This window comes from Vicia villosa, unplaced genomic scaffold (genome assembly GCF_029867415.1).
Source record: "Vicia villosa cultivar HV-30 ecotype Madison, WI unplaced genomic scaffold, Vvil1.0 ctg.000168F_1_1, whole genome shotgun sequence".
Classification (NCBI taxonomy): Eukaryota; Viridiplantae; Streptophyta; class Magnoliopsida; order Fabales; family Fabaceae; genus Vicia; species Vicia villosa.
In genome coordinates, this window is record NW_026705049.1 from 440,419 (window position 1) to 455,057 (window position 14,639).

The window sequence follows — 14,639 nt, forward strand, 5'->3', positions numbered from 1 at the left end:
ATTGTGTTAGTTGGTTCTTAAAAAACTTTTTGCAAAAGGTTAATTTTAGGTTGGTTGATTTTAAGAATGAATTAGAAATAGATATTAAGCCGCAAAAAAATAAGGAACAACACTTTAAAGAGATAGAGTTAGAGAGATCCCAAAATTTACACTAGTCAACCTTAAATCACGCAGACTACTCCAGTATCCAAGAGTTTCCTCTTGAAATTTCCACTATCAATAACGTAAGCTTTTCCACCAAGATCATCCAACAACCTTCCTTACAACCAAGATTTTTTATAAGTTTAGCTTGCAACCTTAAAGTTAATTAGAGTATCCAAGAGAAGTATGCTCTTCAATTGCAATATCAACACAATATTAAAATTATATAACTCTCAATATAAGTTTTTCAATCTCTCAGCACTAAAATAATGTATCGTGAATAAAAACTGTTTCTAAAAAAGATTGAGTGAGAAAAGAGAGCATTGAATAAGAAAAACCGTATTTCGGAAGAGAGCACAAAAGTCCTTTATACAGAACAAAGTTTGACGTATAAACAAAAACAATTCATGGGCTCTGACAGCTTTCAAACCGATTAGAAACGACAAGGTAATCAATTACACTTTGCCAAAATAGGAAACTCTATGTCAAATTTGCTCTTTAATCGATCAATAAGGTTCCTAATGGATTAGGAGACGAACTCGCTCCTTAATCAATTATAAGAAAGCTTTAATTGATTAGAGCTTTTCTAATTGATCAAAATGGCTTCTTAATCGATTGAGTACTTTCTAGAATTCATTTTTAGAAAAAATTTGAAATAGACGAAGAGTTTGAAAACATTTTAATGCATGTGTGCATCACCTTAATACATAAAAACTTACTCTTGCTTATTTAACATACTATTAATAAAAAAAGATTAAAACACTTTAAACAAAAGATCAAACAAACTTTTACATTTTTAATTCTTTTCGATGTGATTCTTGAATTCCATTTAATTGATTTTACTCTCAACATTAAAGTTTAATCAATTTCATTTTTTTAATAACTTCTATCTTCTATGTAATGATATACTTATGAAATAATTTTATTCTTTTGTCAATATCAAAACCACCTAATAAAAAAAAAAAAACATAACCTTAAAATTAAACAAAATGGAAAATGAAACTAACAACAATATATTATATAACGAATGGGGATTAAGAGGGGGAAGTGTTTTTCTTATTCGAAAATCAATCAATTCCGGAGGAGTGAACTTTACAGTGATGAGAAGAATCTCCTCTCTGCTTCTAAAACAACCTTCTCCTTCAATCACACACATCCACTTCTTCTTCCCCCTTCACCTCCAAACCCATCCCCTACACAACAACAATGCCACACCATCACCTCCCCCTTCATTCTCCCACTCCTTCAAAACCCTATCCCTCCCTCCCCCCGAACTCGTCGAACCTTTCTGCGACCTCTCCGACGTCGTTTCCTCTAAACAAAACCTCCAACCCTCTCCATGGTTCACACAAATCCTCAACCTCCTCGACAATTCCCCAACCATGGAATCAAATCTCGATTCCTTCTGCCGCCAATTTCTCATCACTCTCTCCCCCTCTTTCGTCGCGCACACTCTCCGTTCCCTCAACAACCACCAAACCGCCCTCCGTTTCTTCACCTGGGCTTCCAACCAACACAACTACTCCCATTCCCTCGATTGCTACGTTTCACTAATCAACCTCCTTCTATCTCCCTCAACCACCACTTCAACCACCTCCGCCGCATTAAATGTTTTCGCAGAACTTCAACGTACCCGCCTCCCCTTAACATCCCCATCCGCCAATTCCCTCATCAAAAGCTTCGGTAACGCCGGCTTAGTGAACGAGCTTCTGTTAGTTTGGCGGGGAATGAACGAACAAAACATCCAACCAAGCCTCTTCACTTACAACTCCCTTCTTAACGGACTCGTTGGATCCTCTTTTATTGAATCAGCCGAGCGTGTTTTCGAGGCGATGAAAGAAGGAAGAATAAAGCCTGATGTTGTAACCTACAATACTTTGATCAAAGGGTATTGTAAGATTGGGAAAACACGAAAGGCGAGTGAGATGCTTCGCGAAATGGAGGTAATTAACTTGGAGCCTGATGTTGTTAGTTATATGACAATAATGCAGGCTTGTTATGCGGAAGGTGATGTTGATTGTTGTTTGAGTCTTTACCATGAGATGGAGGATAAGGGGTTTGAAGTTCCTTCTCATTGTTATAGTTTGGTGATTTGCGGGCTTTGTAAGACCGGGAAGGTTTTGGAAGCTTATGCTTTGTTTGAGAATATGATTAGGAATGGTTGTAAGGGTAATAAGGCTGTTTACACTGCTTTGATTGATTGTTATGGGAAGAATGGGAATTCTGATGGGGCTTTAAGGTTGTTTGAGAGGATGAAAATGGATGGGATTGAACCTGATGAGGTTACTTATGGTGCTATTGTTAATGGATTGTGTAAGAGTGGGAAAATGGAGGAAGCTTTGGGGTATTTTCGGTTTTGTAATGAGAAAGGTGTTGTTGTCAATGCTGTGTTTTATTCTAGTTTGATTGATGGACTTGGAAAGGCTGGGAGGGTTGATGAAGCTGAGAAGGTGTTTGATGAAATGGCTGAGAATGGTTGTCTGCCAGATTCGTATTGCTACAATGCGCTCATTGATGGATTGTGTAAGTATGGGAGGATAGATGATGCTCTAGCGCTGTTTAAGAGGATGGAGCGTGATGGTTGTGAGCACACTGTGTATACGTTTACTATACTTATCAGTGAGCTTTTCAGGGTGCATAGGAATGAGGAGGCGGTCAAGATGTGGGATCTGATGATTGACAAAGGGATAACGCCGAACGTTGCTTGTTTTAGGGCTCTTTCAATTGGGTTGTGTCTTTCGGGGAAAGTTGCAAGGGCTTGTAAAGTGCTGGATGAGCTTGCACCTATGGGGGTTGTTCTTGAAACGGCTTATGAAGATATGATTGGAGCGCTGTGTAAAGCCGGTCGTGTGAAGGAGGCTTGTAAGTTGGCTGATGGAATTGTGGATAGGGGTAGAGAAATACCGGGGAAGATTAGAACTCTGATGATTCATTCCTTAAGGAAAGCTGGGAATGCTGATTTGGCTATCAAGTTGATGCATAGCAAGATTGGTATTGGATATGATCGAATGAGGAGCGTTAAAAAGAGAGTCAAGTTTCAAACCCTTTTTGACAACTGAGATATTTCAGGTAGATATCATGTGGCATTTGAAAACAGGTAAAGGCCAAAGCCAGTTTTAGTTTGAAAGTGTTGGAAATAGTTAAACCAATGCTGCTGGTCCCATCAATATACAGATAAAATAGGAAAACCACGATGCACTAGTGAGAATGATGAGTTTCCAAATGTTGTACAATTATTATTATTATAAACTAAACATAGTATTCAGTGGCCTGATTGATCATGTACACTGTCTCAAACACAGGAGTCGTGAAAATGTTGATACATTTGGACATGAATAGGTCGGTATGTCTTTCTTGCTAGTTCCGTGTGATGCAAGGGAATCAAATTCCCTTAGAGTGTGTTTGGATGGAGCATTTTAATGAGGGAAAATAATTTTTTGAGGGAATTTAAAATGATTTGACCAAAATCCATTGTTTGAATACAAAAATGAAGAAATGTTAAAATGATAGAAATTTATGGAGTATTTCATCTAAGTTAAATTTAATCATTTTGAAATGACACCAAAAACCAAAGAATTTGAAATTCCTCTCATGTTTCATAGAATGTATTTGTTATTATTATTTCTTCAAATTTTACAAATTGGTCCTCATATTTTTCAAAATTATAAAATTGACCCCAAAAATTTTAAAAAAAATTGCAAATTGGTCCTTAATAATTTTTAAAATTTACAATTTAGTCCTTCAAATTTTTAAAAATTGCAAATTAGTCCCTACTTTTTCTTTTTTTAATTTGGTCCAAAAAATTTAAATTTTATAAAAAATGATACCAAAAGTCTAACAATGAATTATCTTAATGCTCCATCCAAACAAAATAATTTAAAAATGAATGGATTTGAATTACTTTGAATTTTAAATTGCTTTAAAATTTCTAATTACCTCATCCAAACACACTCTTAGAGTGTGTTTGTGTGAATACAAGATTACACTCAAAGATGTTTTTGATTCATGGCAAACTCAAATAAGCATTCAAACAACAAGACGGAAGCAGAAAACTCAAAGAAAAGCAAGCATTGATCACTCATGATAGAATAGGTCAACCCATTATGGTTATGTGTTTATAGGTTGACTCAACACAAGCAAAACAAGAAGAATGCAGAAAAGCAGCAGTTAGGTCGACCTACCATCAACCCAGGTCGACCTAAAATGGAGAAAAATTCATATACTCCTGCTAGGTCGACTCACACACCATTTAGGTCGACCTAAATTGATGAATTTTACATACCAGCCTGTTAGGTCGACCTACACAACAACTAGGTCGACCTAATCTGAGAAAATGTTCCCAGAACGCATCAGAAGAGGATTCTGGTCGACCTACTCCTTCAACAGGTCGACCTAACTGGGAGCAAACTTCAGCAAGCACTGCTAGGTCGACCTAACCCCTACAAGAGGTCGACCTAACTGATCAAGAATGCCAAAAATTCTGTTTCTATCATCTCCAACTGTTAAGCTATCATATATATATTGTCCAAGGGTAATTATTCAATGCAACACCAACGACTGAAAGATACACAAACGCTTCTCATCTTCGTTCTCATCATCTCCAACACAATTACACATAATCATTCTTGTGTTGTGGGTTAGTGATGAGTTCGATAACGTCCATGGAACGGAATTGAAGATTCCTAGTGGGTGAAGGTTTGTGGGGTTTGTTGGTGAATAAAATCTGCGGGTTTTGTCCTCCACGACGGGTGGTTCTTGGGGGTTTTTATCAAGAGGCGTTCATTGAGGATTCGGCTGAGTGTAACGATTGAGGAACGGGGAGTTCAAGGAATCAAGACACTGCAGAAGGGAATCAAAGTGAAGCTCTTGGATAACCTTGATCTTGCTCAAGATTAAGGGGGAAGAAGATTCAAAGGATCGACATAATTGGTTTATCGTTTATCGCTTTGTTATCTTCTTTGTATATACTACTTTCAACATTAATGAAAGATTACCCAATTTCAATTTGGAATTGGGGGCAGACGTAGTCGTAGCGAGGACGATCGACGAACTGCCTAAACAAATATCGTGTTCTTGTCGCTTTTACTTTTTCATTTACATTCTGTTAATATTTGGTTATAATAGCAAATTGATCAACGATTCGAGTGTTAAGATTGTGAACTAAGAACGTACATAAACATCACAATCCATCACACATTGAATTACCTTCAATTTGATCATTATCACCAAGTGTTTGTATATTTGTTTCTATCACTCTTACTGCATTGCAAACATTGTCCATCATACAAAAAGTTAATCTGATTTTCAATAAGAGAAACGCCTTGATTCTGCAACATATACTCTTATCATTTACCTCAAGTCTTTGACTGGTTTTTAAACACATATATAATCGTTTCGATAGTGGTTCGGAATAGACGCGAGTCGATTCAGAATTCACTTCCGCTGAAAAGTCGTTTAAATCCGTAAAACTGTGAACGATCAATTCACCCCCCCTCTAGATCCTAAGGCCAGCGTCTAACAGTTTGGATGGAGCATTTTAATGAGGGAAAGTAATTTTTTGAGGGAATTTAAAATGATTTGACCAAAATCCACTGTTTGGATACAAAAATGAAGAATTGTTAAAATGATAGAAATTTATGGAGTATTTCATCTAAGTTAAATTTAATCATTTTGAAATGACACCAAAAACCAAAGAATTTGAAATTCCTCTTTATTTGTTATTATTATTTGTTTAAATTTTACAAATTGGTCATCATATTTTTCAAAATTATAAAATTGACCCCAAAAATTTTCAAAAAATTGCAAATTGGTCCTTAATAATTTTTAAATTTTACAATTTGGTCCTTCAAATTTTTAAAAATTGCAAATTAGTCCCTACTTTTTTCGTTTTTTAATTTGGTCCAAAAAATTTAAATTTTATAAAAAATGACACCAAAAATATAACAATGAATTATCTTAATACTCCATCCAAACAAAATAATTTAAAATGAATGGATTTGAATTAAATCATTTGAATTGCTTTGAATTTTAAATTGCTTTAAAATTTCTAATTACCTCATCCAAACACACTTGAATTTGAATGAAATGGTCGTGGTTTTAACTTGAAGAGTTCATATATTAACTTTTAAATTCACATGGAATGACTTTGTTCCTAGCTTGAAGAATTCATGTTAACTTTTCATCCGTCTCTTGTGCCAGTTGCTTGCTTTAGAAATTCTCATGTCCTGTGACAGCTTTGAGGAATTTATGCCGAGTTTGGATGGTTGAAAACACATTCAATGATACAAAAGTTTTTCCACCCTGCCATTTCAAGCCACATCATATTGGATTGTAACATGGAGGATTGCCTTCCCCTAAAATTTATATGATACCCCCCTCATTTTCTTAATTCCACAAATACCCCTTCTCAAAGAAAACAATTTCTGAACTAAATTTCCGGTATAATTACAAAATTTTCAGTATCATTTGAAATTTCAAGTACCTTACAATTTTTTTCGAAATTTAGTTGATAATTGAAATTTTCGATAGTGTATTTTGTCAAACTTTTTTGACGATCAGGATTTAGTCAACAGTTTTGTAGGGCTATGATTTCCTCGACAATTTTGTGTGGTCTAGAATGAATCCAAGATTCTATAAATAAGGGCATATGTTATAGAAAAAAACATCTAATAAAAATATTTTCCTCAATTTCTCATTAAGGCAGAAGTGTATTTCAACGGAAACAATCCTCTTGGTGAGTTCAAGCTTTCGGATGGCGAGAACAGAAGAGTGAGAAAGATCGAGTTTCGTGAATATTGAGTTGATAATAATGGAAGGGTGAAATACAACCTGATTGAGTTGAAGATCGATGAAGATGTGACGACCATGTGGAAATCGTTTTGCCGTAGAATAACTAAGGGGCCGACCGAGTTTGATGCGCATATTTCAAGATCGGTTGACGCCATAATCAAGCTGCTGAAACGTCCAGATGCATCTGGTAGTAACTACGTCTTCATGCTTAGTTATTTTTAACTTATGATTGTTGTACTGTACTGTCTTGTGTTATGTTTATCTTCTAATCAAAACATATAATCGGCAAAAAATTATGTAATAAAATTACTGTGATGTGAGAAGTAGTCTGAGTCACATAATATACAAAATATACAACTATAAAATAAAAAATCTAAATAGCCCGCTCCACGGGCTATGTGTGCAACCCGAGCTAAACCTATGAAAACCTCACCATCCCGCTTTACCAAATCCATGAGATTATCCACAATAACGAGATCATCTGGAGACGCTCCTGATCATCTGAGCCTGGTGAAGGTAGTGGTGGAGGCACGTTGTCACCTGGTACCTTAAAATCAGAAACCCTAGTGTAGTAGGGAAATTTTTGAGACTAAAGCCACTGATTGACTTAGCTCAGATTTTAACAGAGCCGTCACCGCGCTTTATTGTTTCTAAAGAAAATGAGAGAAAGAGCGAAATAAAATCCACATAAGTTTTTAAAATCAAAACTAATAAAATTATTATAGATTTGGATACAGGGGATTTGTTATGCAAGGGGAAGGTTTTAAGCACCCCTTACATCTACGGTACTCCGTAGGTGTAACACCCCAAATCTACCCCACAATTTAATATGGAAATCAAAGTGCAAAAATCACAAAAATGACATATTTGAGGCGTCACATTATCCACTTAAAACATATAACATAACAACTCGTTAATAAAGATACATAACACATGTCAATGGGAGGAATCATAATCCAGTAGTCATTCAAACTCAACAATTTCAAAACATCGCAGCGGAATTCATAAAACTCATATACTTCAAGTCACAACATTTTTGTCAACATGACAACAACTAAACAACTTGTCTCCATACAACAATATCAAAATCCAAATAAAACATAACAACATAAGGTAAAGAAAATGAAAATCCCCTAGAGTGCTATGTATCAGAGCGATAGACACCGACTCGAGCTACTAACGGCAAACGGCTACTCCTCATCGTTATCTGCACGTTACCAACAAAGGATAACATTCAAACAGAAGGGGTGAGATATCAAACAGTATAAAGGAACATATGATAATACTTATAGCAAAGATACGATCATACATTGTTCACTACTTCTCATCTCAAACAACTTTCATCACAACAACAATGTTAATAATCAATCATAATAACATATTCAAATTCACAACTAAATCATCCATAATTATAACATTCACTTCATAATCACAACGACAATCAAATGCAACTCAATATGCGACTCAACATTATGCATATGCATGTGGTACCATTTGGAGTAAAACTCCCTGTAATACGGTGGGAGAGTTATACAAAGGGAAGGTGTAAGCACCCTTTATATCCATGGTTATCCATGGGCTCTTAATTGCTTAGCTCACTTTTGTTTTCAAAATATTTGAAGTGCAGTGTGTGAATAAGAAAAAGATTTTGAATAAGAACTTTAGCTTGTAAATAAGCGTAGTCTTTTTTGAAAGTAATTTGAAAAGGAGTGGGAATAGTATTTTTGATTTGAATTTGAATAGAGCAAGCATTTAATAGCACCTACCCTAAGAGTGGATCTTTCTTGTTCTCTAAGACTTTCGTTTGAAAGGGCTATCCATACCATAAGGAGGGTAGGTAGTATTTTCATTGGATGTGCGGGTCATCGAAGGGTCATTGAGAATTATCGTTCGCCATAAGGCTATCCATACCATAAAGAGGGTAGGAAGTCTAAGGGAAGGATGAAATAGTCATTTAGGCAATCAGTAAGGATACCTTAGCAATCGAAAGGGACTATCATCAAGATCATTTATCGTAGGCAACATCGAAGGGACGAGATCTTTATGATGATTTTATTTGTAGGCAACAGGCTAAGGCATCCCTACATCCGAGGGGCTTGACTATTTAATCGAAGGCAGCATAAGAGGGATTACCCTAAAGGTGGGTGTGTGCACAAATAAAAGATGTGTGTTAATTTCAGATATTTTAATCTTGGAAGTTAGTGATCTAACGATTGATTTTAATCTTGAACATATAATCCTAAGCATACATCTAAGCAATATAATATTAGCAGTTTATAGTGTGCGGAAAGTAAATGAGGAAAATAAATCTACGCTATTACAGGGCTTCGGGGATTAGGGGGATTACAATAAAAACCTGTTGGGGAGATGCGGAAAGTAAAGGCAGGAAAGATAAACCCTAATTACTATTACATCAAAAATCAAATGAGTGACCTATACACCCTCTAGAATTTAAATGGCGGAAATTAAATAATTAAGTAAACATACATGCGACATTCAATGGATTTTGAGATGAGAAGAGAATCGCGAGAAATTAGGAATAGTAAAAGAAGTAAAAACCTAAATCTAAATCAATTACCTAATTAAATAACTATTTACAAATGCTAAATTGATTAATTCATTAATTTAAATTTAATAAATTATTTAACCTAAATTTAATTAATTGTCAATCCTAATCTAATTATTTAGCCTAAAGTTAACCCTAATTCTAATTATTAATCCTAATTATCAATATAATGGTTACTTGATTAAAAAATTAATTAAAATCTAACTAAACTAAAATTAATAGAAAAAGTTGGTTAATTAGTGAAAGCCTAATTCTAATGGTTATTGGTTAATTTAAGATTAATTAGAATAATGGTTAGAGATTTAGGTTAGTTTAAAGAAAATAAAATAAAAAATAAACCAAACAAGCAAAGGGAGTGGGGCGCCTGATCTGGTGTGGACATGTCTGGAGGTGTATGATAGAGCAGCATTCCAGGGCCTTTAGATCTTCATTGGTAACGATTTGGTGGTGGAAAGATGGGTGTGTACCATGAGCTTGTGTTGAGTGTATGTACCGGATCTGTGAGCAAATAACTTGTAAAAAGAAATAATGCCCTGGCCAGGCTGGAACCCACGTTTTACAACATAAGTGTCTTTCTCCCTTACCAAATGTACTGAAATTGTTAGTCATAAATATTGTGACAAACAATAAATAAATATGAAAACCTGTGATCAGTGGAAAATTCAACAAGTTGGGCCCACATTGTGGTTGACTAACGAATTGGAGGATGAGAGAGAGAGAGAGTCGTTCTACAGACTGGCCAATAGCAATGCATGAAGACGCCAAGCCATCTTTGACCACCCCTTGAACTTTTCAAACCACCACCGGTGGTGGTTTCATAGACCTTCTCCGATAGGGCAATTTTCGAACCTGTAGAAACAACGAAAATAAATGCAAAGGAAGGACTCTACTCCCCTAAACCGGCAGCTGCGAATCCAACGGTGGATTCCATTTGACCTGATTCGACCTGTATAGTGAGATATGGGCAAAGCGACGGAACACGGCGTAGCAATGGTAGAACATGATTTCCACGTTAAACTTGCGAATCAACCACCCAGATACAGTAAGGAAGGTTCCCTGAATCCATGTAGGCCATCGTTTTGGATCTACGCGCGTTGTATCACCGAAAACAAACAAGCATGTTGTTTATGCCCTAACAATGGTGTGCTACTAACCAGGGCTTAAAGCTTTCGTGTGATGCATTGAACCTGTACTAAATCATCTCAAGAACACATTAGAATCATCAGTATATGTTAAAACGCAACGAAAGTAAGAATATGAAAGCTTCACACATGGATGACGATGGTGATCATGGTATGCTGTGTTTCAGACGTGATCATGGCTTCAAACTTTACCTGATCCTACCTTATATCCCTGAGAAGTTGAATGGAAGGGATGAGAGGCTCTAAATCTTGTTGAAAACAAATCTTCCTCGTGCCCTAGTTTGGTGTATTTTTGCAACTTGGAATCCTAGTTTTTTTCTAATTTTCGTCCTCTCTCCATTAGGTCTTGCTATGAATATATAGAGGTATTTTAAGGTTGAAAACTTAGGCAAAAGATCACTTAATTTGTGAGAAAAATATTGGAAAATATTTGATTCCACTTTGCACCAAATATTTCTATTTTCGAGTCTTCTATTATTTTATGCATATTTTTCTTAAATCATGGCCATTAGATCAATCTCCATCTGATTATATGATTTTACAAATAGTCAATCATATTTTATCATTAAATAATGATTTTATTCTGATTTTAATGAATAAATTCAAAATAAAATAAATAAAAACCATAAAATAAAGATAAAATAGTTCATGGGCCTTTGATGAGCTCAAATCCACGTGGGCAACTTGAATTTAAAGGCCCATGACTCAAACTTTCAAAATTCACCAATTAGGGTTTCATGTAATTCTCAAATTTTGCCCAACTTGCACCAATCATAACTCTTTCAATATTTATCATATGGAGGTGATCTAGGACTTTTTGGAAAGCCCAAGATGTCCTATACAAGCCACTTTGGAACCTTTTTTGCATTTGAGGATTTTATCTTGAAGATATAGTTCCTGACAAAAAACAGCTTTTTGTGAGCAACATCAAAGTCATAGTTTAAAGTTGTAATGTATTAACTTGAGAATGAGCAACATCAAACTCATATCTCTCAAATGATGCATTTCTTGGACTTGGGACCAACATCAAAGTTGTAGAGAATTGAATTTCCTTGAGAATGAGCTTTGGTTTGGGAATTTCTGATGAACCATGTAGGAGATATGACCAATCATAGTTCAGTTGACTTTTGGTTCAAAACCCTAATTTAGAAACTTGGACTTTTGAGGATTTCTGAGCTTTCCTTGATGGATCATGATCAATCTTTGATAAAATGATGAACGTTACTTCAAAATAAGTATATTGACCAAAAATCAGGAATTTTGACTGTATTTTGACCACAGTTGACTTTTAGGTCAAATCAGTCGACTGTTGATTATTTGAGCAGTTGACTGAGCAATCTTGTGAATCAGAGCTTGAAACTTCGTGTGAGGATTCTTTGAGGAATATGAGAAGCCAAGAAGTCCACTTGAGGTATTCAAAACCTAATTTTACCTTGAGAGAAGCAAAACCCTAGTTGTTGGGGTTGTTGGTAAGTGAGCTTATTGTAACATCCCGAAAATTCTTATTTAATTAATTTAATCAAGTTTTAAATTAATTATGGGAAATTAACATTTTGTTGAATTATGTGGAAAAATAATAAAATGTTAAGTTATTGGGCCATGCGGTGGAATTAGTAAAGTGGAGGTGTAATTGTGTAAGAGCCCATTTCTAATTTTATGTTTTTCATAAAATAAAGGAAAACAAGAGGAGAAGGGAAAAATTAGAACGTGAAAACCAGAAGCTGTGAGAAGAGAAACTGAAGAACGTAAAGGGAGAACCAAAGAGGAAGAGGAACCAATTCAAGAATTTGGCTAAGGTAAGGGGGGACTTGTCTAATTATCATCTATTATCGGGTTAGGGGTTGATAATACTGAATAGATGTGGAATTCGGGTCGATTGAGTCATATGATAGGTTTAGGGATTGAGTCAAATTGTATGATGTTTGATCTCTATGTTTGAATCCATGATGTCTGCGTTGTTATGGTCTCAATTGATGTGTAAATGGTGTATTATGAGATGTATTTTGTGTTGTTTGTGCATTCGATTTCCCTAGGTTCGTACTGGTATGAATTGGATGAGTTTGGAATGTATAAAATGCTGTTTTCTGCAGGTTGGGGTTTCTGAAATCGCCGGTTCGCACCGCGTGCATAGGGTTGGCGCCGCGAACAGGTGGGCAGAATGCCAAGAAGTTGTGATACGCTCAGGTCGCGTCGCGTACCTGTGTTCGCGCCGCGCAGGCGTAACTTTTTCTCGCTTCGCGCCGGGTGCAGATGTTGCGCCGCGAACAGCTTGGCAGAGAGCCAAGGATTCTTGGAATGCTCAGTTCGCGCCGCGAACTGGTGATGGCGCCGCGTGCTGTTGGTGTTTTGAGATATTTTTGAAAGTTCAAAGATGCATAACTTTTTAACTGTTGGTCCGTTTGATGCGCCGTTTCGAGCTAAACGAACCTTATAGACTAATCTATGTGATGATGATTGATTGGTTTTTGGAATGATGAAAATGCATGTATGCTATTCTAATTGAGTATGATGATTGATGCAAATACGTGTATGTTTTGTATATGATGATGATGGAATTGTGATTGAATGATGTTAATATATATGAACATACTTGAATGATGATGATGTTGATGATTGATGATGATGATGGTATAAGTATGTTGTATATGTTGCATTCATTCATGCTCATTGATGATACTGTATCCATAAGGGTGTGTTGGATCAGTGAAGGGCATGATTCCCATTGTGTGGAATCTGTGCCGACAGGGCCGTATCTTGGATGATGTTGGATCGGTCATGGGTTATCCCCATTTGATGATGTTGGTACCACATGCATAGTGTCAGTTCATACATATGCATAATTTATAACATGATTGGATGCATTCCAGTGTTGTAAATGTTGATGATGTGTTGATTGTTGTTTGATTGTTTTGAATGTCTGTTTATGAAACAATTGGGTGAATGATACAACTGTGATGTGTTATTGCTTTATAACCTTATAACATTTGTTAATTATGATGAGACTCACCCTTACATGTTGTCGTTTTCAGATTGAGGATAGCGGCTGTTCGACTCGGTGAGGATTAGCTCATGAGTCAGTGGTTTAGTAGCGTTAGGTGTCATGCTCTGATAGTTGTAACACTGGGGACGTGATTGTTTAGAGTTTATGATTATGACTCTAGTTATGTTTTGATGTTTTGAAGGATAAGTTTTAAAGATGTTAAACTTAGTCCATTTTTGATAAATTTCCACTGTGTGAACATGAAACGTTTTAATTTATGATGATTACCTCAGTGAATGCATGACATGACTGAATGATGTTTGTTTATTATGAATTGTGGCACCCTTATTTCATGTACTCTGAATAATTGTTTTAAAATTGCCGCGGGGTTAGTAAGGGGTGTTACACTTATTCCTCGGTGCTTGAGCCAAATTATTTGAAATATGATGGACAAATTTGGGGTATGACACTCCCGTCTCAAACATTTGCCACTTGGGCCATCGTCGTTGCCATTTTCAGGCTAATAGTCGCTGTTGCGATTTTCAGACTAATAGTCACTTATGCAATGGATGCGACTTGATAATGCACATCCACAAAATATACATTCACAACACACGACAACATCGTCTCAACAACATCAAATCAATACCAAAGTTCTATGTCTATAACAACATCATTACTATTATAGTAATTTATCATGTCTCAATCACGTCTTTACGGTATACATACATACACAAACATTCAACTTCATAAAACATCATTAATTTGGAAGATACGATTCAAGAAAAGTTCTCAATAATTTGTTCAAATCACGTTCATTAGATAGGCATTGATTTCAGATTTACGGAGGTTCAAGCGGCGTTTAAAAAGGAGTTACAGATCAAAAGATACATCAATTGGAAGTTTCAAAAAAATTTCAACAGCAAGGTTCACTCAGCGGGCGTCAAGCGCGCTCCGCTGAACTAAATCCAGAAGCGAACAATTTTTTCATCTCCGCTTAGCGGACCAAGTAAGCCTAGCA

At 35.9% G+C, this 14,639-nt stretch overlaps 1 protein-coding gene across 1 annotated transcript; it reads left to right on the forward strand.

Moving 5' to 3' along the window:
* Window positions 1–1,208: 1,208 nt before the first annotated feature.
* LOC131624899 (pentatricopeptide repeat-containing protein At1g03560, mitochondrial-like) lies at window positions 1,209–3,415 on the forward strand. Its single transcript, XM_058895820.1, has one exon. The coding sequence runs from the start codon at window positions 1,242–1,244 to the stop codon at window positions 3,198–3,200; it is 1,959 nt and encodes a 652-aa protein (XP_058751803.1). The 5' UTR covers window positions 1,209–1,241; the 3' UTR covers window positions 3,201–3,415.
* Window positions 3,416–14,639: the final 11,224 nt, after the last annotated feature.